Below are 22,790 nucleotides of genomic sequence, written 5' to 3' on the forward strand. Positions count from 1 at the left end.
GAGGAACATTCCAGAATTAGTGAGGTTTGATAGCTGGATTGCGTCTCTGCTCTCCGCTCTCGGTTCCAGTGTTCAGCCTGTCTGCTGTGTTTCTCGCAGATCCTCCCGAACGCAGAACCAGCTGATCTGTCTCTCCTGCAGCAGTCGGAACGTTTACATGCACAGCTCAGTGACGCTACGGTTATAGCTCATCTACGCCATTTAATCGGACTACTGCCCCTGTCCCAGTATATATGCACAGGAGGGAAATCGATTGAAAGTATGTCCGACTTTGATATGATAGGTGGCAATATGGCTCCTTTCAACGTGTTAGTATTGGGTTTTTTCCAGTTGACCTATTATGTCACAGATATAAAAAATGACAAAATTAATAATAATCGATGTGTAACACAATCTTCTGTTACTTCCCGGTCAAAGCCTGGGGGGTTAGGGCTGCGGAGCATGCGCAGAGCCTAGCCCAGTGAGTCCGATTGAACATATACATGCAGAAGTAAATCGACCTCCAAACGCATTATATGGGTGTTCTAGTCCAACTAAGAGAAGTTCGATTTAGTATGATTTTAGTCAGACTGACATATTTACATGTACTTTTAGTCAGATTAACACAATAATTCGATATTCTTTGTGTGCATGTAAACGTATTGAGTTAGAGACATTGAGCCACTGGAAACCTATTTTACTTACACACTCATAATTTCACCCCTACATTGTGATTACGTATGGCCTTCAAAGGTATAAATGTAAGAGCCCCCCCCAGGGCTGGAAGTGGCACCCCCCAGGTCTTCATTGGGAAACAAGTTGCAGCTTTTCATGCTGGCTGGCGAAGCACTTTAACTAGCTGATTATTTGCACTTTACACAGCAGGAGAAACACTTAGAGTCTGTGTGGATCAGCGCGCCTGAGATCAAGCAGGAGTCCCTGGAAACACACGCCATTCTCGCCAGATCCTCTAGGGGGTGTTCCATGCAAACCATGCCCCCCCTCCGTTCCCCTGGGCCTTTTAAAATACCTTAGCATTCAAACTGTTCATTGGCATCAATCATCGTCCTAATCTGCCCTATCTAATCCAGAACCTGCCACCGTCAGTATTTTAATTAAAGGGGGAGGGGCTGATTAGCAGCGCAGGCATTCTCCTTTAAAACGGTTCGTTCTTAAACATCCATTTACATTAATCTGGGAAAGACACTTTCTCACAGACTGTGACGGAGACTATAGCAACCTTTTCATCCACACTCACAAACTGGGAACATTTCAGTGGGTAATTAATTGACTGAGGCCCCTTCACTGTATCAGACATATTGCTAAGAACACATATATTATTTGTAAGGCACAGTTAGCTTTTCGTCTTCTGTTTGTGAGACTCCATCTGTGAACAACACAGCTAATTCCGCCGTCAGACCTAAAAGACCCAGGCTGTATTTATGATAAAGCTTCATTAACGATCCCCATGTGTACAGAATAGGGGCTCATTAAGTAATTTGGTGAAATCTCCAAATATGGATGAGGAACAGGGCCGTTTGCCTTGTTTGCAGTGTCATTAGTCAGAACTCTCCAGAAGTCACGTTCCTGTCGGCTTCTGTGTGCCGCCCTCTCCTACCATCTCCCAACAGGCTTTGTGCTGGTTCTCCCAGGCTGAAAAGCGACATTCTGGGTTCATCCGGCCCACAGACTGGGACAAATTGCTCAAGTCCATCTCTGTCGTGAATTCAGGCAGGTTTACATGCTGCTGCCGGATAGAGAGCAGCGTGTGTATGAGCATGAACATGGATTTGACTAAATTAAAGCTGAGGATTATGTTAGGGATTAAGTTGTTGTTTTGAATCTCAATCCACAGCCTTGTGGTGTGAGCCGTCCCCTAAACGGCTGTGGTCCCTTTCTGCCTCTTCCGGGACATTCTCCTGCCCGTTCACTGCTTCCCTGGCTTCTCAAAAGACATTAGCTGTACTGACAACAATTGCTGCATATAGCTGAATCACATTAAGTTCAATGAAGCTCTCATATTTCCAGTGGGAAGCTTCTCCTCTGAATTCCCTGCATGTTTAAACATGCTCCCTAATATTCTGTAGAGGTATGCTGTCAGGTGCTACTCAGCTCAATTAATCAGGCCCAGGAATGGGCTTGTGGTTTTTGGGGCCCCACTTAAGTCACTTCATGGTCCCTCGCCCCTCCCAGTGCAGTGACCTTGGAGGCCTACATAATTGTGTGCTTTGAGTGGTGGTAAACATTGTCACTGATCAGGTCTTATGTTTGGGTAGGCCCCCAGCCCATCACAATGCTGGTGTGTACCGTACTTATCGAAACTCACTGCTTCACTCAGAAAGCCCCGTGCTTTCATTTGTGTAACATTTACAAGGACTCCTGGACCTCACTGCGTGGAAAGCAAGGCTCCCCTAATGGAGCCCCATCCTTACATTTTAAAACTCGGCAGGAAAACCAATTAACTCCAGCTTCTTTGAACAAGCCAAGTAGAAATAAATCAAGCACTAACACACGGGTGGAGGGCCGGGGCCTGCTGTAATTAGGATGGGGGACGCTCAATGCCTCTGTAGTGCTACTTCACTGTCAGCTGACAGCCTTACCCAGGACAGCCAGGGAGAGAGAAATGAGGGTCCGTGGAGGTCTAAACATAGAAATAGCAGCTAATTACCCAGGTCTGCAGGGATCCCGCTCACGTCAGGGTATATTTCCTGGATGGTATGCCAATCCATCACAGGACAGGGGACACCCTGCACAAGATGTCAGTCCATCACAGGGCCAGGGCACAAGGCAAGGGACACTATGGGACAGATTGTCACTCCATCACAGCGCACAAAACAGGGGACACCCTGGATGGTATTCCAGTCCACCACAGGGCAGGGGCACCCCAGACAGGATGCTAGTACATCACAGGGCACAGGATGGGACACTCTGGACAGGATGCCAGTCCATCACAGGGCACTGGGCAGAGGTATACTCTGGATGGGATGCCAGTCCATCACAGGGAGGGCACTCCCTAGACAAGATGTAAGTCCATCACAAGGCACAGGGCAGGGGCACCCTGGACAGGATGCCAGTTCATCACCGGGCACAGGATGGGACACCCTGGGTGGTATGCCAGTCCATTACAGGGCTGTGGACACCCTGGACAGGATGCCAGTCCATCATTGGACACAAGGCAGGGGTACACCCAGGATGGATGCCAGACCATCACAGGGCAGAAGACACCTTGTATGGGATGCCAGTCTATCACAGTGTAGGGGACACCCTGGACAGGATGTCGGTCCATCACAGGACACACAAACACAAATCACACTCTATAACCAAATGTGACTGACTATCATTAAACTGTGAGAGGTAGTAAGAGTTTGAGAGAGAGGGGAAATCTCTACACATAGAGTGGGATTCAAACACCTGCAGGCCTGGAGACATGAGTCTGCCCAATGAGGCACCACACAACCCCCATCTAGGGGTGCTGACTTAAATACGGTCCAATTTTCCGTGTTCGTCTGGGTTTCATCTTGCATTCCACATGCATACAGTGCTGGCGTATAGTTCAGTCTACCCTATCTGGGTCTTACCGTTTCTCATTGAGTATACTCTCTAAGGACTGAACTGTAAGAGCCCTGGGAGAAGAAGCAGTTTTCCTAACCTTTGTGGTGACTTTAGACAAGGAAAGCAAGCTTATTTATACAGCACATTTTCAAACATGGGTCATTCAAAGTGCTTTACATAAAATAAGATCAACTAATTATGTGACTTTAGTCACGTAATATTCTGCTATAGCTGCATGCTGTAGGAGGTTTATGCCTGACTCATGGGGTCAGCTGTGGTATTTTCCTTTCCGTCCACCGCAGGGTAGCAACTCAAAAATGACCCATTTCTTTCACATAGCTCCAAACACGATTCCCCTCGCTCGCTTCCTCATTGTAGTTTGCATGTTTTCTTCCTTGCGTTGGCATACATCTCCCCTATACAGCCCATGGACGCATGGGTCAGGTGACATGCAGACGCTGATCTGTCTTTATTGTGCTTTCCTGGGGAGTTTTTGTCCTGTGATGGACTTATGTGCCCCCCCGGTGGACCTCCCCATACTCCCTTCAGTAAGCTCTAGATTACAACAGCCTTGGCAGCCTACGTGATTTCTGTATACAGATCGGTTGATCAAGGACGATCGGTTGTCCTTTTTTCTGCCCAAATGACTCTTTATTCAATGCATAAAACGGGGCTCTTTGTATGTGCAGAACATTTGAATGTCAATATTATCATATCTGCAAGTACATGAAATCCTAATTAACTCAGCAAGCCTGACTTGCGAACAATTGCGTCAGAGAAATGTGAATCCTTCTGCCTCCAAGGCCGTTAGCTCCAGCCACAATTAAAATTCAAGACGATAAACAGGCGGTAAGGATTATGTTAAGGATTTTGACAGTACGTCTGTCTAACGAGACTCTGTTTGTTACTGATTCTACAGCCGTCTTCACTGATAATAATGCGACAATTACCAAGCTTTGAAAAGAGCCGTCATTAGCTCTTACAAACTAGCTGCGTTTTCAAAGAGCTTGTGTTTATCTCCAAACTCCACGTGGGTCTCCGCACCCATTTTGAAATGGTAATGTGTACCCCTGCAAAGCTCTGTTGCCAAACGGGAGACTTTGAGGAGACATTTTTGGCCCACTCGCAACCAAAACATCCTAAAACGTTACAGTCAAAGCAGGGAAAAGTGAAAACAAGCATGGAGCAGAACTGACACGCATGGAAACGTGTAGATTCTGCTTTGGTTATGGTTACAGTTCGGTAATAGAATAATATTTTTTTATAGGCTGTTAAAAGGCACTTTGCACAGTGGTGGGGATAAATTATAAAAGGAGCAGACAGCTTATAATTATTTAACTGAACCCAAATACCCATAAAGCTTCTGCGGCTCACATGATCTGTCAGCTGAGCCACGTGACTAGGAACAGAGAACTTTAAACAAGCTGCTAATCCTGGTTAAACCTACACAGAATAAAAGAGGCCAAGCCTAACTTTAGACATGCCAGCCAGCGTTTTAAGGTGCTGTGCTCTGAGTGTCACTGCTCTCACATATGCCAGCTTATCCTTAGCATTAAACCATCTTTCTGTGGGGATGGCGTCTTTCATTTCCTCATAGAGGAAGTGGCACAAAGATGGGCACCCAATCCCATTCTACAGGGGGAGTCTTGGGTGCAGGCCAATGAATGGGGTCAGAATCCCACGCTTCCATACCTCTTGGGTCCAAATAATCAGCCAGAGACACTATGTGTCACTATAAACTGGGATATTTGAAGTGGTGCGATGAGGTCTTACATGCCAACCCCCTGATGCCCTCTAAACACCAGCCGGCGCTGAACAAACAGCGTTTCTGTTCCACACAAAGAGCATCCCAAGGGAATCCCGTCTATGACTTACCGCATGCCTGCGTGTTCAGATTTAATCACATCACCATCTTGTATGATAACACTACAAATTAAATGGCATTATAAACGACACAGAGCGAGTCTTCCTGCGGGAGGCACGCAGGAGCCAGTTACGCTCACAGGGGGGCGCGTTTGGTCACCGATGGCCACAGACCAGCACGGCCTTTGCCAACTCAAACATGGAGCCTGCATTTCTTGCTCTGCTGGCATACAGCTGCTCGCCTGTTTTCTGTTTCATAGTAAGTGACAAAAACGTTCTTCATCACAGCCAGAATATCGCTGCGTGACTATCGCTGCCTGGCTATGGCTGCGTGACTATCACAAAGTGACTATTAGAGAAAATCGCCAACTGACTGTCAATGTGTGACTATCACCAAGTGATTATTGCCACCTGACTATCTCCACCTTTCACTGAAGAGGGCGTTCACCATCTCAAATGGGCTTATTACTCATTCCATTTGGCTCTGAAGTTCATTGATTCCTGAGTAAGAAGTAGAGCGTTTAATTATAAATGGACACACATAAGCAATAGTGGTGATGATTTATAAGGGTATAAAATACACGGTTTCTGCAAGGAGAATGAAGAAATACAGTCCCCCTCACTGCTTTACTGTCAGTGTGATGGACGGCCCTTCACTGCCCTGGTCCTATGCTGGGGATTTGTACAGTCTGCAGCTTTTCACATGAATACAAATTAAATCATACAACATTACACTCTGACATTTGCATTTCATCTGGCCCTTCTCTCAGAACAGCGCTTTCTGTATACATGTAGGATCGGCCTTTTTTGAGACATGCATCACACAGGTGCTAAAATATGAAGTAGCCTCCCCCCCTCCCTCTCCCCCCAAAAAAATCACCATTCGCTCACTCACTTTCTCATGCAGGCTGTGAGTTCTGCCAAATCTCAGATCCAACAAGCTGCATGTTTCATGGATGAGAGGGTCTAGCTGTAGTTCCTTGGAGCTTGGGAAGGACGTCGACTTTCAGGAAGGGGATGTAATGAACCCTGTCCCTCCTTAGGCGTGTGGCATCAGGGAGGATGACTTAATCAACCGAAGACAGACACGTGCGGAGCTGCAGCGCCCCCCAGCAACAGCTAAATATAGCCATGAGTGAACGCGGCATTCCCTGAAACCACGTTGAAGAATCCTATGTAAATAAGGCAGAGTGAGTTTTAACAATCCCCCCCTTTATAAACGCACTTCAAAGGCTCACTCGTGTTTTTGTTCTCAAGAGTGCATGAGGCTCCCGTGACAAATTGGCGCTTCTGGTTAAAAATAGGTACCTTGGAGCATATGTCAGGTAGGGTGGTGCTGGTGAGCCCATGGGCACAGGCCGAAGCAGGCTGCCCTTCGCGTCTGAGCGCTGCTCACTTTCACTGGTCACAGTCGCTGTTCACAACGGTTGTTCTCAGGGGTCAGACGTCTGGTCACGGTCGAGCAGATGGCTGGGCTGGGCCAGGACGTGTCCCCTGTTACTACTCAGGGATCCCCCTCCCTCGCCATGCTAAGAGGCTAATGTCTTTACTCCCTGGTTGCGCCCGTGTCTCCACAGCTATGATGTCCAGCATTTAAGCACCCGTGCTGCTAGCAGCTTAGCATCAGCTAAGCTTACCACCACCTCTAATGGCCCATCACTTTTACAAGCCACTGGCCCAGGCCTGTAAGCGGGGGAATTCATAGTCAAAGCTCTAGTGGGGGGAGGCCCCACTCCCACCCATCACTCCTCCGCATGGCTGTCTGCGAGGAGAGCGGATGCCTGCCCGTGTGACAAATCGTTGCTGTACGCCGGCCAAAACCGGCACCTTCCAGCCGCCAAAAACTGAGCTAATTTGCTTTGCGATTGTGGAAACGCTCCTGTCGGTATTTTTAAGGAAAGGTTTTTTTTTTTCCACATCCAATATTAATTCAATGTTTCAAGCAAAGAGGAGATGTTCTGTCACGGGAGACCTGATGGTGAAAATTAAAAATGTAAAATCGAAAATGTTTGACTGTAATTAGAGGTGTCACTTTCATTATAATAGTTTCGCAGCCCCCCCCCCCCCCCCCCAGTATTCACTTGGGAAGTTCACCCTCTGGGCGGCAAGGTGGTGCAGTGGGTAGCACAGCCGCCTCACTTCCTGGGACCTGGGTCCAGTCGTCCTGTGTGTGGACATGTTCTCCTGCTGTTGTCTCCTCTGGGTGCTCTGGTTTCCCCCCCACAGTCCAAAAACATGATGTGGCTAATTGGAGTTACCAAATTGCCTGCGTTGTGCCCATAGCTTCTGGACCCCCTGCAGCCCTAGACAGTATAAGCAGCTTCAGAAAATGGATGGACGTTCATTCTCCCCCTGCCAAATCCAGGAGCTGGTTTGCTGTTTCTGGGGGCTCATTCAAAAAGTCACTCCCTAAGGTCGTCACTGTGACCAACAGGGGCCCCCACACATAGGGGCCCATATGCAGTTCTGTGGTTTGAGTGGTGGTGAACACTACTGCTGACCATACACTGCTAACCATACACTGCTAACCGGTCTGCACTTAACTAACCCGGTGACACTATCTTCTGCTGACCTGAGTGATGAAAGCCTTTGAATACTGTTTAAAGGTGTCCATCTTTCAAAGTATACCCTCTTTATCAAAGTACCTTTCAGAGTGTAACCTCTTCATGAATTACCTTGTTAAATTATTTAGAATGAATGTCATAGATTTTTATTAATGGATATCAATTGAATATTAATTAAAAGAGTATAAATCATGCTCAATATAGTTACAGTGCAACAGTATTATATAGAAAATGCTTTTCTGAATGTATCAGATGTATATAACATTTGGAGAATTTTGGAGAATCCATTGTATAAGTCCTGTGTCTCCCTGCGCTGGTAACCTCCACTCCCCTTGGGGGCGCACATAGCAGTGTATGTGCTCCCACTGCCTGGGTTGATTCTGAGCTGCAGAGCCGATAGGACCACATGAGGGAACATGGAAAGGGCCTGATGTTTCCTTCACCTCTGTTCCCAAGCACAAAAGCGTCACCCCTTGTATGCAACCTTTCCAGTCGCTCATCAGCCCCCCCAGCTGCTCCCCTCTTCCACCGAATCAGTGTCCGCTGCTGGGAATCGATCCCCTGTTCCCCCGTCCGTTATATTACATCCCCCACTACAATATCAGTTTTATAAACTTGATTGAGTCACTCAATCATGCGGGTGCTTCCCTGGGGCCCAGCATTAATACGGAAAGCCGGAGAGGCCATTCAACCCAACACGCCGTAAAACGAGCTTTAATTGAAAATGCGGCCACTTCATCCGGGCCGGCAGCATCCTTCATGTTTATATGAAAGCCATAATTATCAGCAGGACACATCAGCTGCCTGATAGCACTTCGGGTTACGGTCGATAGGAAACCCAAGCACCAGGCGGCGCACGCTCCGGCAGCTCTCCTGCTCGCGGGGAACATGTCCTCACTGCTGTGTCAGTGTCTTGGTACTTAATCAGTACACAGGTTCACTGAGCCCAGCTGCTCATAATTGTTAGAGAAATAAGGGCAGTGGAAGTGTTACTGTCACAGCATTGCAGTGTAGCGTTATTGTCGTAACTGGACTGGGATTCAGATTCAGAATTACCTACGGTAATTTTACCTGGTATGCTGATTGACCAGTCCAGGCCAGTACTAACTGTGTGATATTTAAATGAGATGGTCTGTAGGGTGCCTAAAGACCACCCCTCTCAGAATCCCATGTACGGTACAGGCCGCTCCCACACAATGGGCAGACAGGAATAACACAGGCTTGTCAAGGGAAAGCGCGCCACAGATCCTTCTAGAAGCAATTTGCCACCGATCAGAAGCTGGAGGTCGGGTTGTTTTTAAAGGCAAAGCGCAGCAGATGTGAGAATGAGTGTGCAGGAGACTGGACGCTCTCCCAAAGCCCTTAATCCCCCCTGCTTGCCATTTCACCAGAAACACTCAGGCTCTCCACTACAAGTCAATTCTACTCCGTAATGAGGCTACACTTGCGCACATCCCCGTGCAGACGGAGTGATATGTGATGGTTGGAACACACAAGACATCCTGCATGCAGAGTGGGCTCTACAGGAAGCACTCACTCTCTTATGAGGTTGTGACCGGCTCTAACCTCAAAAAGCGTGTGGCACCCAGAGGGCCACCTTGGGCTGTCGGAATGCTGGCAAAGAAGAAAGGTGAGGGACGGGCTGTGTGCGTACGGGTGTGCACCCCCCCCCCCCCCACTGCTAAAGGGGGGTGGGGGGGGGGGGTATCAATGTCTGGACGACCAGGCCGCCTCGTCTTCTGGAAATCTCCCTGGATCAACACCATGAGTGGCGTGAAGGATAGGATGGCGAAGATCAAGCTGGCTACATATCAGAGTTTATGGTGGACCCCCTTGCCATCTGCCACAAGCCGGCTGCATTAACCTTTGGTAAATAGAATTTCGTAAAATGCAATTTCATGCTTTAATCGATGTGTCTTGGTGGGGAAGGGATTTTCATGCTTGCCTGACAACAATGTGTACCTCATTTCGGCAGGAAAAAGCCTTTTGTTTTCAATCATTTAAAGAAAATGAAGGGAGACGCGGGGGGCTGACGGTTTCATATTTTGATTATTGCAGGTGTTATATAGCACTGGATGTCGATACCTCAGCATTAAATGAGATGCAACCTGCTTCTGTACTGACGCTCAGACGGGAACTACATTATATTTACTTTGCAGGCACTTTGTTACAAAGCGGCATACATCTTGAGAAAAGGGTCAACCTTCTGCTGGAGTACTTGGGCATAAGGGCCTCGCTCAGGGACCCAGTGGCAACATCACTCTGCTGACCCAGGGATTTGGATCAGTGACCTGATCACAAGCACAGCATTCCAACCTGCTGAGGCATGTTTGCGAAACGGTGACTTATTGTGCATGAATGCCCTGTATTTGCATAAAAGGACAGTGACAGAGCGACCCCTTCCTAGTAGTAATGTAATGTACACAGCAGTAATGCAGCGTGCAGCGCGTCACTTACATATTCGTCGTAGGACTCATGTGCAGCGGGCAGCAGTGGTGGTCGGTATGCGGGGGTTCCCGGTGCTCCTCGGGCACGGGGAGCTGGCACACCCCTGGCGGCTGGGGTCACGGGCAGCGCCCCCCGAGCACCAACACTCCCTCTGGGTGCCGCGGCACCTCTGCCTAGTGGGGGGGGAGGGGCGGCTCCACTCCGTCCCCTGGAGCACAAGGCAAAAAAAGTCAGAGGTCAGTTAAAGGCAGCAGGGAAATATAGGCGGTGTGGGGGCAATGAGATGGAAGGGGGCAGAGTAACTCCACTCTGTCCCCTGGGGCGTTTTGTGAGAAGGTTAGAGGACAGTCAGAGGGTAGCTGGGCGATGTGGACGGTCAACGATAAGGGGGAGAGTGGGGTATTGTGAGGGGTGAAATGAATCAGAGGTCAGTCAGAGGCATTTAAAGGTCAATCAGAGGTCAGTCAGAGGGCAGCAGAATGGGGTGGGGTACCGCTATCTTCATGGGTATGGAGGTCCATTTACAAATGTGTCAGTTAGCAGACGGTTCAGAGGAGGGTCCGTGTTCTGAAATGGCCTCACAGGCACCTTGCTGACACATGAACCAAGTCCTTTCTGACTCCTTGAAAGGCTCCGACCAATCAGCTGCCGACAGATGGGAAATGACCAGCAGGGTCCCACAGACTGACATGGGCCGGGACGTCAGGAGGCACGGTTATAAACATGGGCAGTCATCTTTAACCACTCGCCTTCCCGACTCACGGAGGTGCTGTGGCAGTCATCGTGTGAGAAGGAAGTCGTTCTCTACCCGCTCCGCCGGCTCAGAAGCAAATAACTCCGTAAAGGGATTTTCCTTTTCCCATTCGTGTCCGTCCTGTTACTTTGGGGAGATGCTGGGATCTTCAGCTGAGAATGGCATGGTAGCTCTGGTTTTGCAAATGCAGGATGTGAGGGATGGTGGACCCTCTCCGCCCGCCCCCGTTTGCTAGGGAAACACATTCCAGGCTGGTGTTCCAGGGTCTTATGGCCACCTAGTATGTGGTGCTTGCCTGGCTCAAAAATATAAAGAGCTTTTGAGACATGAATAATCAGCAGAAGTGCGAATGAGATGGGTGCCCAATCATGCTAATGGCAATCAGGGATGCGGGCAGAGTGAGGAGGGGGGCTGAGTTAGGAGGACGGTGAGATCGGATAAGGCAGCAACGGGGAGGGACATCTGCCAGTTGAAATACAAACACTGAAACCAGAATGATGACATGCAGTACCAGTCATAAGTTTGACACACCAAGCCACCTACAAAGGAGTGTGATAGTGTTGTATCACATGACTTGGTTTTGGGGCCCACATTCCAGTAGCGTGACTGGGCACCCATCTCGCTCGTATCAGAGGGGAAAGCGGCCAATGAGAGCTCAGCATATGTGGGACCTCCTTCAGGGCAGCTGGAAAAGCATCTCAGGAGGCACCTCATGGAACTGGCATACAGGACACAGTGGGGTCAGCCAGTCCCTGGGCCAATTGGGGTTAGTTATATATATATATGTAATTTTTTATTTAATATTTTTTGGTCAGTGCATAATTCCATATGTGTTATTTTATAGTTTCGGTGTCTTTGTAAATATTCTAAAACATACAGAATAGTACAAATATATCTTTCTATGGGTAGGTCCAAACTTTTGACTGGTACTGTAGTACATGATTAAATAAACATAACTTCAGATATTCTAGCTGAAATGGAAATGAAACTTTTGAGAAAACATGTATCACTAATGGGGACAGACTATTTTTAATCCAGTAACTGCCCTGAGTCACCGAGGCCTGCATGCGATTGAGCCGGCCGAGGTCCTGATGAACTACCTTGCTGTTGCTGTGGAGGTTAGCCGCAAGCCTCGGCCGCGCACGCTCCTCCCGCGGCTGCCGTCATCTGACCCGTTCAGGTAGGACAGCTCCCTCAGCTGCTCCTGCCGGATCTCGTCGTTGTAGTCCTGTGCATGAGATGATCATGTCACTTTAATTACATGCACCGCTCACCCAATCACACTGTCATGTGAGAAGCAACACATCAGAACGCAAGATGAAAGACCGTAGATGCTCTTACTGGTCTGGTTAAGATAGGGGTGTCACAATATACTCAGCCCACGAGACAAGACACGATATTTTGTTCACGAGGACGAGACGATATTTTAACAATATTTTAAGGAAATCTTCAAAGAGGAAATATATTACTAGAAAGCAGCCTTTTATTTGATTAATTTTAAAGACAAAAAATGCTAAAAACTGCAGATGTGTGGTGAAATGTGTTAAATAATCACCATCATCATATGCAGTATTTCACTTCTTAATTGAATATAAAATAGAATATAAATAAAACAATATAAATAACAAACATAAAACTTTTTTTAATGTTTCCTTCACCGGTGCAGTAAAGAGCTCTGATGGTGCAAATGGCTCTGCACAGTAGTAGCATTAGCCGCTGTGTACAGTGTTATTTCCCTACAGTGCTTACAGACGGTTGGTGTTTTGTCTGTCACCCTTTCGCCGTTTATACCCAAAATGCTGCCGCACAAAAGGTTTAAAAGTGTCTGGGGCATCTGCTATGCTAAGTTTGTCAGACGCCGACATGCTTGCAGCAGCTGATTTGCAGTGCCTTCGCGAGACCACTTTTCACTCCGGCTAGAAAACTCGTGATGTTGTAATATCGCGAGATCTCGTGACACTAGATCTTGTTACACCCCTAGTTTGACACAACATTATTTGAAAAATGAATTCTAAAGGCATAGGTTTTCCGTATATTTTAAAGGGTTGTATCTCATTTAAATGGCTACCATTTAGGGTTCGGGTTAAAGCTACTTATGTTTTTCAGTTGAGAGTGATTGCTGGTGTGTGATTTAGCAAAGGATGGTGAGACGTCTGGGAAGAGGAGGGTGACAGGGCTGGGAAGTCACAAGGTGAGTACAGGTGGGACAAAAATGCTCCATTCACCATTTGGCACTCCCCCCCCTCCAGCCTTAGACCGTCACACACTGCACACATGGGAAACACAGGGCAAGAAATACAAGCCATTCATCAGTGCTGTCATTAGTGCATGCGGCCCCCGCAGGGACAAAAAGCACGAGGGCTCCATGCGGGCTCACTCTGCGATTCCTGCTCCTCCCTCATTATACACCATAAGGCATCAAGCGAATGCTAAGAAAATGGTTCCATCACAACGAAGAAAAGAAATGGTCTCATTTCCATTGTATGGTAATTATTCTCCTCATCTTGTGAACTGAATTGTGAAAGGTGACTGCAAGATTCACTCTGAAATCTGCCATGAAATCCAAACCCATCAGGTACATGCTTGACGGATTCCCCGTTAAGGGGGGTAGGATCCTAGCAATTTCTGGCCCAATCCGGCAACCCTGGAGTTGCAGAAGCAGCTGGAGTGGATACAGCTGCTCAGACATCACACCTGTAGTCAATCCACTAATCATTCCCTATTAAACTCCAGGCTAAAGTCAATGGGGTTGGAGTGGTAGGGGGTCCATGTTAGCAAGCTGGGGCGAGATGGCACCTCTCAGCACAGTGCTGCTCGCTGAGTGTGTCTTGGTTTCTCATTGAGGTTTTTGCCTGCAGAAAACCCCAGATTGCTCTCTCTCCTGTAGATCCTGTAGGACCTGCACATCATACACTGTAGTGTTTTCTAGAAGGGTGGGAGTCGGAGCCGCCTGACATCTGCTTTGAGCAGCAGTCTGGCCACCCCCCAGCAGAGGAGCAGGCTGCCTTATTCACGTTCGCCTGTCAGGACAGTCTTTGATGGAGGGGGGCACGCCACTCTGTCGATGTGTATGAATGTGGCGGGGGGGGACTCTGCTTTTCTGATATGCTTCGCATTCCCCAGAGACCCTGTAACAGCTGCTCTGCAGCATAAGGGGATGCCACACATCTTTGGTGCAGTGTGGGGAGGATCTTCGTAGAAGCTTAAAATAATGCTTCAGCTTTGGCCTTTAATAAAAGGCCTTTAATAAGAACTTCAAACTTCTGTAAAATGAGAACATCTTCAGGGCCTCTGTGCAGTGTCCTCTTTTGTTCAGTTATAACTCACAATCATGCATGCCGGCACTCTTTTGCATACCGGCCAGCCCATTGGTTGCTTTGCACTGACTTTGATGACGTCAGCGGTGCAGTGCCTGTATAAGAGGCTGGCTAACTCTTTACTAAATGAACAATTAACTTTAATTTGAGGATAACAATAAGCATATTCTCACTGTCTTACTGTGTGCTACACGAATGAGTGCAGTCAGTCCCACATGTGACATGGTAACATTACTGAAAGTTACTGAAAATTAGTAATTAGTTACTTGTTGCTTCACTCAAAAAAAATTACTTACCATATTTAAAAGTAAGTAGTTACTAGGGAAGGTAACTTTTGTGTTACTTCAATTCCCTTATTAATGCGTACATACCTAGAAAGCACACATACTTTCGTTTTAGATCGGAACATTGTTAAATGATGGCATTCTATTTAGGCCTATTAATAATATTTAAATGATTACATACGCTAATGTGTGTTTCAGTAAGGGGATTTAAAAAAAAAATGATTCTGTTCAGCATAACTGTTAGGCCAGTTTCTGTCATGTTAATATTTAGAATAATAAATGTGTAACTTTTAATCAGTTAAATTGTTTGCTATACCATTCTAAACAGTATACCCACATGCGGGAAAAACGGAACAAATGTACCGTATACTACATAAATATATATATAGTGTAACCCGATTGTAGATTATACAGTCTTATTGGGGAAAATCACAGTAGGCTAAACATTACGTAGTGATCCCATTAACATTGTGTTACTGTTGAAATACCTCGCACAGACATCAGGGGAATGTCAAATCAATATTCAGTAGCGATGTCTCTGTGACACCGAGATGCTTTGCCGATGGATTTGCAAGCATCGCAGAGACATCATGCCGATGCATGTGTGTTGTCTGCTAGTTATTTTAGTGTTGCTGCTGTGACTCAGTACAAGACAATACAGATGTCAAATTTCATCTGTCACTGTATCTAATATCAGTCATTCGTTGCGCCACTTTAAGTTTCGATGACGTTATAACAGGAAAACAGAGGAATAGGCTGCATTTGTCTATTAATATTTTCAAGCAAGACAAAAGAAATTAGCTCATTTAAATTTCAGTAGTAATTGTTTAATTTGAAAAGGTAATTAGTTACCTTACTCATCGCCAAAATTAGTGGAATTATGTTACTTTGTGTACTCATACTGGTGTGTTTACGTTTTTGGTGTACAGCACACTGCTCTGTGGCCAATACAGCAAGCAGAATGAGATTCAATTCAAGTGGCCATTTACATTTTTTGCCTCCCATACCAGCAGTAGCCTGAACCCCCACTGAAGCGACTGATCCCAGGCCCGTTTCCGGAAGCATCCGTGTGTGGCAAAGGTGTGTGTTTAGTTTAAACATCCCTGCTGAACACCAGTGTGCACCCGTCCTGTTTGTGGTGGCCTTTCCTCGCATTTTCCCCCCAGGTGGGAGGGGCGTTTCTGCACCCGCCTCTGCAGAGTGGCGTCCACACCCCCAGATTCAGCTTCAATTACACGCAGATGAAAGCCCAGGGGTGGGTCAAAAATATTTTCAAATGTAGCATAAAAATTTTAAGGACAAAATATAGCGACGACGGAGTAATGAAATTTTCAGGCGAGCGAATAAGAAAATTGGACGGAGTGACGGTGAGGTAGAGTCGCCGTATTTATACGTAGCCTGGAGCGCGGGGACTCGCAGCCTGATGGACGGCCTGCCAGTGCGCTTAATTGGAAAACGAAACGTGCAGCTTAACCGCAGTAAGAAAGTCTGCTTTCATAGGGAATTATCGACAGGGGCTTTGAAGACGGCGAGTCACACCAATCTACTGCAAGCCGTCGATGATTAAAGGGGGAATGTTCCGGAAGAGCAGGGCGATGCAAACAGCGGGCACCTCTCGCCTTTATTTTTATGAAGGGAAAATCTCACAGGAAAAAATTAAACCAAAGGTCTAAACAGAAGGAAAAAAGTAGCCAAGCGAAGGCCTTCAAACTCTATCTCGACACGTTGGGGAGCTGTTGTAAAGTTCAAGTCCTAAAAGAAAAGAGTTTATTAGTTTCCTAGAGCCATTTTATTCGGCGAAAGTATAAGGGAGTGGCCGCTTCCCGGGCAGTTCCATCCGCTTGAGCCAGGCCGTATCCTTACACGCCTCCCTCAGGTTCTGTGAGCACTGTCAGAGATGGTCGTAATCGTGTGAAAACAATCACCAGTGAGAGAGAGGCCTCCCTGGCTCTGCTGACCTCAGATCTGACTAATTGGTCCCTGAACAGAAGCGAGATGGTCCTAACATGGTGAGCCGTGCCTGCAGTCTTCTGAAAAGACTCCTCCTTTCATTCCAGCCGCGTCGAACACACCCGCTTGGATCAAACACTCTCATTCTTCCAGGCTGCTCTGAGAACTATTCCACAGGCAGCCCACAATCTAGGGATGGATTTTCTGATGTGTAAGCAGCGCGCAAAGAATAAAAGCCACACCAGTGACCACAAGCGAATTTAACATGAACATCTCATTCTGGACACTGTACACAAACGCTTAGCATCCTGTGACTGCTTAATTTTCCACTGGTCGTAAGTGATGCTATGCCAAGCGCTGCATCAAACTTGCGGAAAAAACCTTCAGATAAGTCTGAAAGTCCCCCACTGTAGAGCAGCTTGTAAAGCCTTCATCACCAGTAAACATCCAAATGAGAAATTAGCAAAGGAGTACGCTTTACCTTTTAGAGAAGGCTGACGTTTCCATTAGGGTACCAGAGCATTGAAGCGTGTGAAGGCTTGTTCGCACCCGGAGCTTGGACCACATCACTTGCCGAGGGCAGGAGATACAATCAGAGCTTATGTTTTGCAGAAATCAATGACTTTAATTACCCTAACAGAGCCTGAAAGGAGCCTGGGTACTCAGAGCACTCTGCGTCGTTAATGATTGACCGATTCAGATTAATCACAAGACAAACAAAACACTTTGTTTGAGGCATCAAGTGAAAATTAAATGGGTCGTGTTTCTGGAAGGTTCTGCAGACAGGCCACGGCATGCTTTCTGCATGAAGTACAGCATTGTCGGCCCTATAACCAGGAAATGAAGCCTAATATGGAATTGCTCCATGCCTTCATGGTTGGGGTTTTCGAATCCTGGCCCTGCACTGCATCTGTGGGGATTTCTAATTGGCTAATTGCCCTACCCTAAGCCCTGTGCTGCCTGGGATGGGGGGGAATGGAGGAAGATGGAAATGATGGAAATGGTTGACTTCACAGTTGCCTCTGATATAAGGTTGTTGGTTTGAGCCTCCTCCTGGAGTCTGCATGTCCTGTATTTGTACGGGTTTCACAGTCTGGGTGAATCACTGGCCCTGTGTGTCCCCCACCCCTGGGGCTATAGACCCTGCTGGCCTTGCCACAGCCCACCCCTGGGGCTATAGACCCTGCTGGCCTGGCCACAACCCACCCCTGGGGCTATAGACCCTGCTGGCCTGGCCACAACCCACCCCTGGGGCTATAGATCCTGCTGGCCTGGCCGCTGCCCACCCCTGGGGCTATAGATCCTGCTGGCCTGGCCGCTGCCCACCCCTGGGGCTATAGACCCAGCTGGCCTGGCCGCTGCCCACCCCTGGGGCTATAGACCCTGCTGGCCTGGCCACAACCCACCCCTGGGGCTATAGATCCTGCTGGCCTGGCCGCTGCCCACCCCTGGGGCTATAGATCCTGCTGGCCTGGCCGCTGCCCACCCCTGGGGCTATAGACCCAGCTGGCCTGGCCGCTGCCCACCCCTGGGGCTATAGACCCTGCTGGCCTGGCCACAGCATAACGGAAAGGAAGGCAAAGTGATGAGATGCAGCTTTATGACGGCAAGATGAGCAAATATGGTAACAGTCTGTCAGCTGAGCTTATTATCTCCACATGGAGGGTTAAGTGAGGAACAATCATTAATGAACATCAGAAAAGTGCGGTTTCTCCACTAAAAATGACCACAGAGGCACGTTAAGAGCCCCCCTTGGATGAAAGCAGCTCTTCCCTGAGGTACAGACACAATGATAATGACCTTCCTAACTCGCCGAGTCATCAAGAATCAACTCTAGCAGACAATGTGGTGTTTCCCAAATGGGGTAATGGTGATGATGTCATGGAAACAGGACCGGTGACCCCCTCCCACAGTGGAGTAGTGGTGATGATGTCATGGAAACAGGACCGGTGACCCCCTCCCACAGTGGAGTAGTGGTGATGATGTCATGGAAACAGGACCGGTGACCCCCTCCCACAGTGGAGTGAGTAGTGCTGATGATGTCATGGAAACAGGACCGGTGACCCCCTCCCACAGTGGAGTGAGTAGTGGTGATGATGTCATGGAAAGAGGACCGGTGACCCCCTCCCACAGGGGAGTAGTGGTGATGATGTCATGGAAACAGAACTGGTGACCTCCTCCCACAGGGGAGTAATGGTGATGTCATGGAAACAGGACCGGTGACCCCCTCCCACAGGGGAGTAATGGTGATGTCATGGAAACAGGACCGGTGACCCCCTCCCACAGGGGAGTAATGGTGATGTCATGGAAACAGGACCGGTGACCCCCTCCCACAGGGGAGTAATGGTGATGTCATGGAAACAGGACCGGTGACCCCCTCCCACAGGGGAGTAATGGTGATGTCATGGAAACAGGACCGGTGGCCCCCTCCCACAGGGGAGTAATGGTGATGTCATGGAAACAGGACCGGTGACCCCCTCCCACAGTGGAGTAGTGGTGATGATGTCATGGAAACAGGACCGGTGACCCCCTCCCACAGTGGAGTAGTGGTGATGATGTCATGGAAACAGGACCGGTGACCCCCTCCCACAGTGGAGTGAGTAGTGCTGATGATGTCATGGAAACAGGACCGGTGACCCCCTCCCACAGTGGAGTGAGTAGTGGTGATGATGTCATGGAAAGAGGACCGGTGACCCCCTCCCACAGGGGAGTAGTGGTGATGATGTCATGGAAACAGAACTGGTGACCTCCTCCCACAGGGGAGTAATGGTGATGTCATGGAAACAGGACCGGTGACCCCCTCCCACAGGGGAGTAATGGTGATGTCATGGAAACAGGACCGGTGACCCCCTCCCACAGGGGAGTAATGGTGATGTCATGGAAACAGGACCGGTGACCCCCTCCCACAGGGGAGTAATGGTGATGTCATGGAAACAGGACCGGTGACCCCCTCCCACAGGGGAGTAATGGTGATGTCATGGAAACAGGACCGGTGGCCCCCTCCCACAGGGGAGTAATGGTGATGTCATGGAAACAGGACCGGTGACCCCCTCCCACAGGGGAGTAATGGTGATGTCATGGAAACAGGACCGGTGACCCCCTCCCACAGGGGAGTAATGGTGATGTCATGGAAACAGGACCGGTGACCCCCTCCCACAGGGGAGTAATGGTGATGTCATGGAAACAGGACCGGTGACCCCCTCCCACAGGGGAGTAATGGTGATGTCATGGAAATAGGACCGGTGACCCCCTCCCACAGGGGAGTATTGGTGATGTCATGGAAACAGGACCGGTGGCCCCCTCCCACAGGGGAGTATTGGTGATGTCATGGAAACAGGACCGGTGACCCCCTCCCACAGGGGAGTAATGGTGATGTCATGGAAACAGGACCGGTGACCCCCTCCCACAGGGGAGTAATGGTGATGTCATGGAAATAGGACCGGTGACCCCCTCCCACAGGGGAGTATTGGTGATGTCATGGAAACAGGACCGGTGGCCCCCTCCCACAGGGGAGTAATGGTGATGTCATGGAAATAGGACCGGTGACCCCTTCCCACAGGGGAGTAATGGTGATGTCATGGAAATAGGACCGGTGACCCCCTCCCACAGGGGAGTAATGGTGATGTCATGGAAATAGGACCGGTGACCCCCTCCCACAGGGGAGTATTGGTGATGTCATGGAAACAGGACCGGTGACCGGCGTGAGGGTCATTAACTTCCATGGGATGATTTCTCCACGTCACCTACATAATTTGGAAAAATAAAATACACATGGGCAGATATTGATGGATCCTGCCTGGGGGGGTGTGGGTCATCGAGAAAGCAAGTCGCTGACAGGGAGATACTGGGCAATGTGATGATGGGTGATGAAACGTGAAGAAATGAAAACAGTGGCTGATGGCTGGTGTGCACTGCCTCGGGTGAACCCCCCCACTGTGCTGTTTTTGGTGGGGAACTTGATGAGGTCGGCCCCCACCATTTCAGAGCCTACATCAGATCGCAGGTTGCTGAATGGTCCAACAGGAACTCCATGCACCTCCGCATCGCCCTCAGAAACGAGGTCCAGCCCCTTCCAGCATCATTCGGTGCAGAAACGCAAAAGGCTTCAGGCAACTGCAGGTAACATGAAACTTGCACTTCTGGGTGATGCATGGCATCTGCTTTCTAGGAATAAATGTGTGCTGAGTTGGGTGGGCTTTTAAAATAATAAACCATTAGCATACAGCCGAGTGGCTTTAAGTATAGCACAGGGCCACTGTGAACCAAAGAATGCACTCAGGCAATTTACGTATCAGTCTTTTAAATCTTCTGGATATTTCTCGCAAAGGCGCTGGCTTTGGTTCTTTACCGAGTGCGTTTATGGGTCTGTGTGAGGATTCAGCTTTCTGGGTCTGCCTGGTCAGCAGTGCCACATAGGTGGCACACAATCATAATAAAAAAGTGTGGGGGTAATTACCTCAGCTGGTAACCAGTCTGCCTTTACCTCACATTAACCCCCTGTTAAAACAGGTTTGCGCAGTCACTTTAGAGATTAATGCTCATAGCTAAAATATTAGCATTTAAATGGCGCATTATGTTCATACTTAAATACACAAACAAATTCTGGCTATACGTCGCAATCAGTTTCCCTCTGATTAATGATAGGACAGCCTCGGGTGCAGCCCGAGCAAACAGCGTGCTCTAAATGAACCTGTATTAAAGGTCCATGCGCCAAGTCAGGCATTTGCTGTACTGATGAGGTCATTTGGTAACTGTGGCAAAGTGAATGTTTGCGAGGCATGCTCCCCCACATGATACTGTGCTCATAATAATGCTGGAGAATAAAATGGCAGAATGACAAATGGAAAATAACAACTGCGAAATAAGGGCTGTTGCAGTGCAAGCAGCTGCAGGTGGAACACAGCCCGTTTTATGTGGTAGTCTGGCTGATCTCCACTGGACAGATCACCCTCTCCTATCTATACCCCCCCACCCAAAGGTCTCCAATCTCACATCTGGATCTTCCTCATGAATACCCAGAACCATCTTCCAATCCCATTCACCAGCTTGTTCACTGAGAATCAGGACAGCACTCTGTCTACCGAGCCGCCTCTGTCAGCACTGAGCCTGACAAACCGCAGCCCCCGATCAGCATGTCCATCAGTCGCGTCGGACAGGAAACTGCCGTGACGCAGATCCTGTTTGGCGAACCTCCGAAACATAACGGCACTGCCCCCATAGTCAGCCGCAGCTTCCAGCTTCACTCTTCAACTCGATTAACAGATTTTCCTGGCAGCCACTACGTCTATCTGGGGGAGGACAGACGATTGGAAATGAAGCCGTTTCATTGCCGTAACTCAGATGAAACACGAAACAGGCAGTCCCTTACAGAGCAGATACCAGAGAAGAAAGATACCCCGCATCAGATCCAGAGAAGAAAGATACCCCGCATCAGATCCAGAGAAGACAGATACCCCGCGTCAGATCCAGAGAAGAAAGATACCCTGTGTCAACTCCAGAGAAGAAAGATACTCCACGTCAGATCCAGAGAAGACAGATACCCAGCGTCAGATCCAGAGAAGACAGATACCCCGCGTCAGATCCAGAGAAGAAAGATACCCCGCGTCAGATCCAGAGAAGAAAGATACCCAGCGTCAGATCCAGAGAAGACAGATACCCCGCGTCAGATCCAGAGAAGAAAGATACTCCGCGTCAGATCCAGAGAAGACAGATACCCAGCGTCAGATCCAGAGAAGACAGATACCCCGCGTCAGATCCAGAGAAAACAGATACCCCGCGTCAGATCCAGAGAAGAAAGATACCCCGCGTCAGATCCAGAGAAGACAGATACCCCGCGTCAGATCCAGAGAAGAAAGATACCCAGCGTCAGATCCAGAGAAGACAGATACCCCGCGTCAGATCCAGAGAAGAAAGATACCCCGCGTCAGATCCAGAGAAGAAAGATACCCCGCGTCAGATCCAGAGAAGACAGATACCCCGCGTCAGATCCAGAGAAGAAAGATACCCAGCGTCAGATCCAGAGAAGACAGATACCCCGCGTCAGATCCAGAGAAGACAGATACCCCGCGTCAGATCCGGA

General features: G+C 48.6%; 1 protein-coding gene across 5 annotated transcripts in view; it reads right to left on the reverse strand.

The window, feature by feature from the left end:
* The window catches only part of khdrbs2 (KH domain containing, RNA binding, signal transduction associated 2), an 88,620-nt gene that overhangs the window by 25,107 nt on the left and 40,723 nt on the right, over window positions 1-22,790 (reverse strand). For all 5 annotated transcript variants that reach the window (XR_007397140.1, XR_007397141.1, XR_007397142.1 and 2 more), the window contains 2 exons: window positions 12,261-12,388; window positions 10,416-10,614 (listed from right to left, as the gene is read on the reverse strand). Coding sequence is in view for 2 of the 5 variants with exons in the window: in XM_049009529.1 (XP_048865486.1) it covers window positions 10,416-10,614; window positions 12,261-12,388 (327 nt within the window). In the remaining 3 variants the exon portion in view is untranslated. The remainder of the gene's footprint in view (window positions 1-10,415; window positions 10,615-12,260; window positions 12,389-22,790) is intronic.

The sequence above is a fragment of the Brienomyrus brachyistius genome, chromosome 3 (assembly GCF_023856365.1).
Source record: "Brienomyrus brachyistius isolate T26 chromosome 3, BBRACH_0.4, whole genome shotgun sequence".
Taxonomy (NCBI): Eukaryota; Metazoa; Chordata; class Actinopteri; order Osteoglossiformes; family Mormyridae; genus Brienomyrus; species Brienomyrus brachyistius.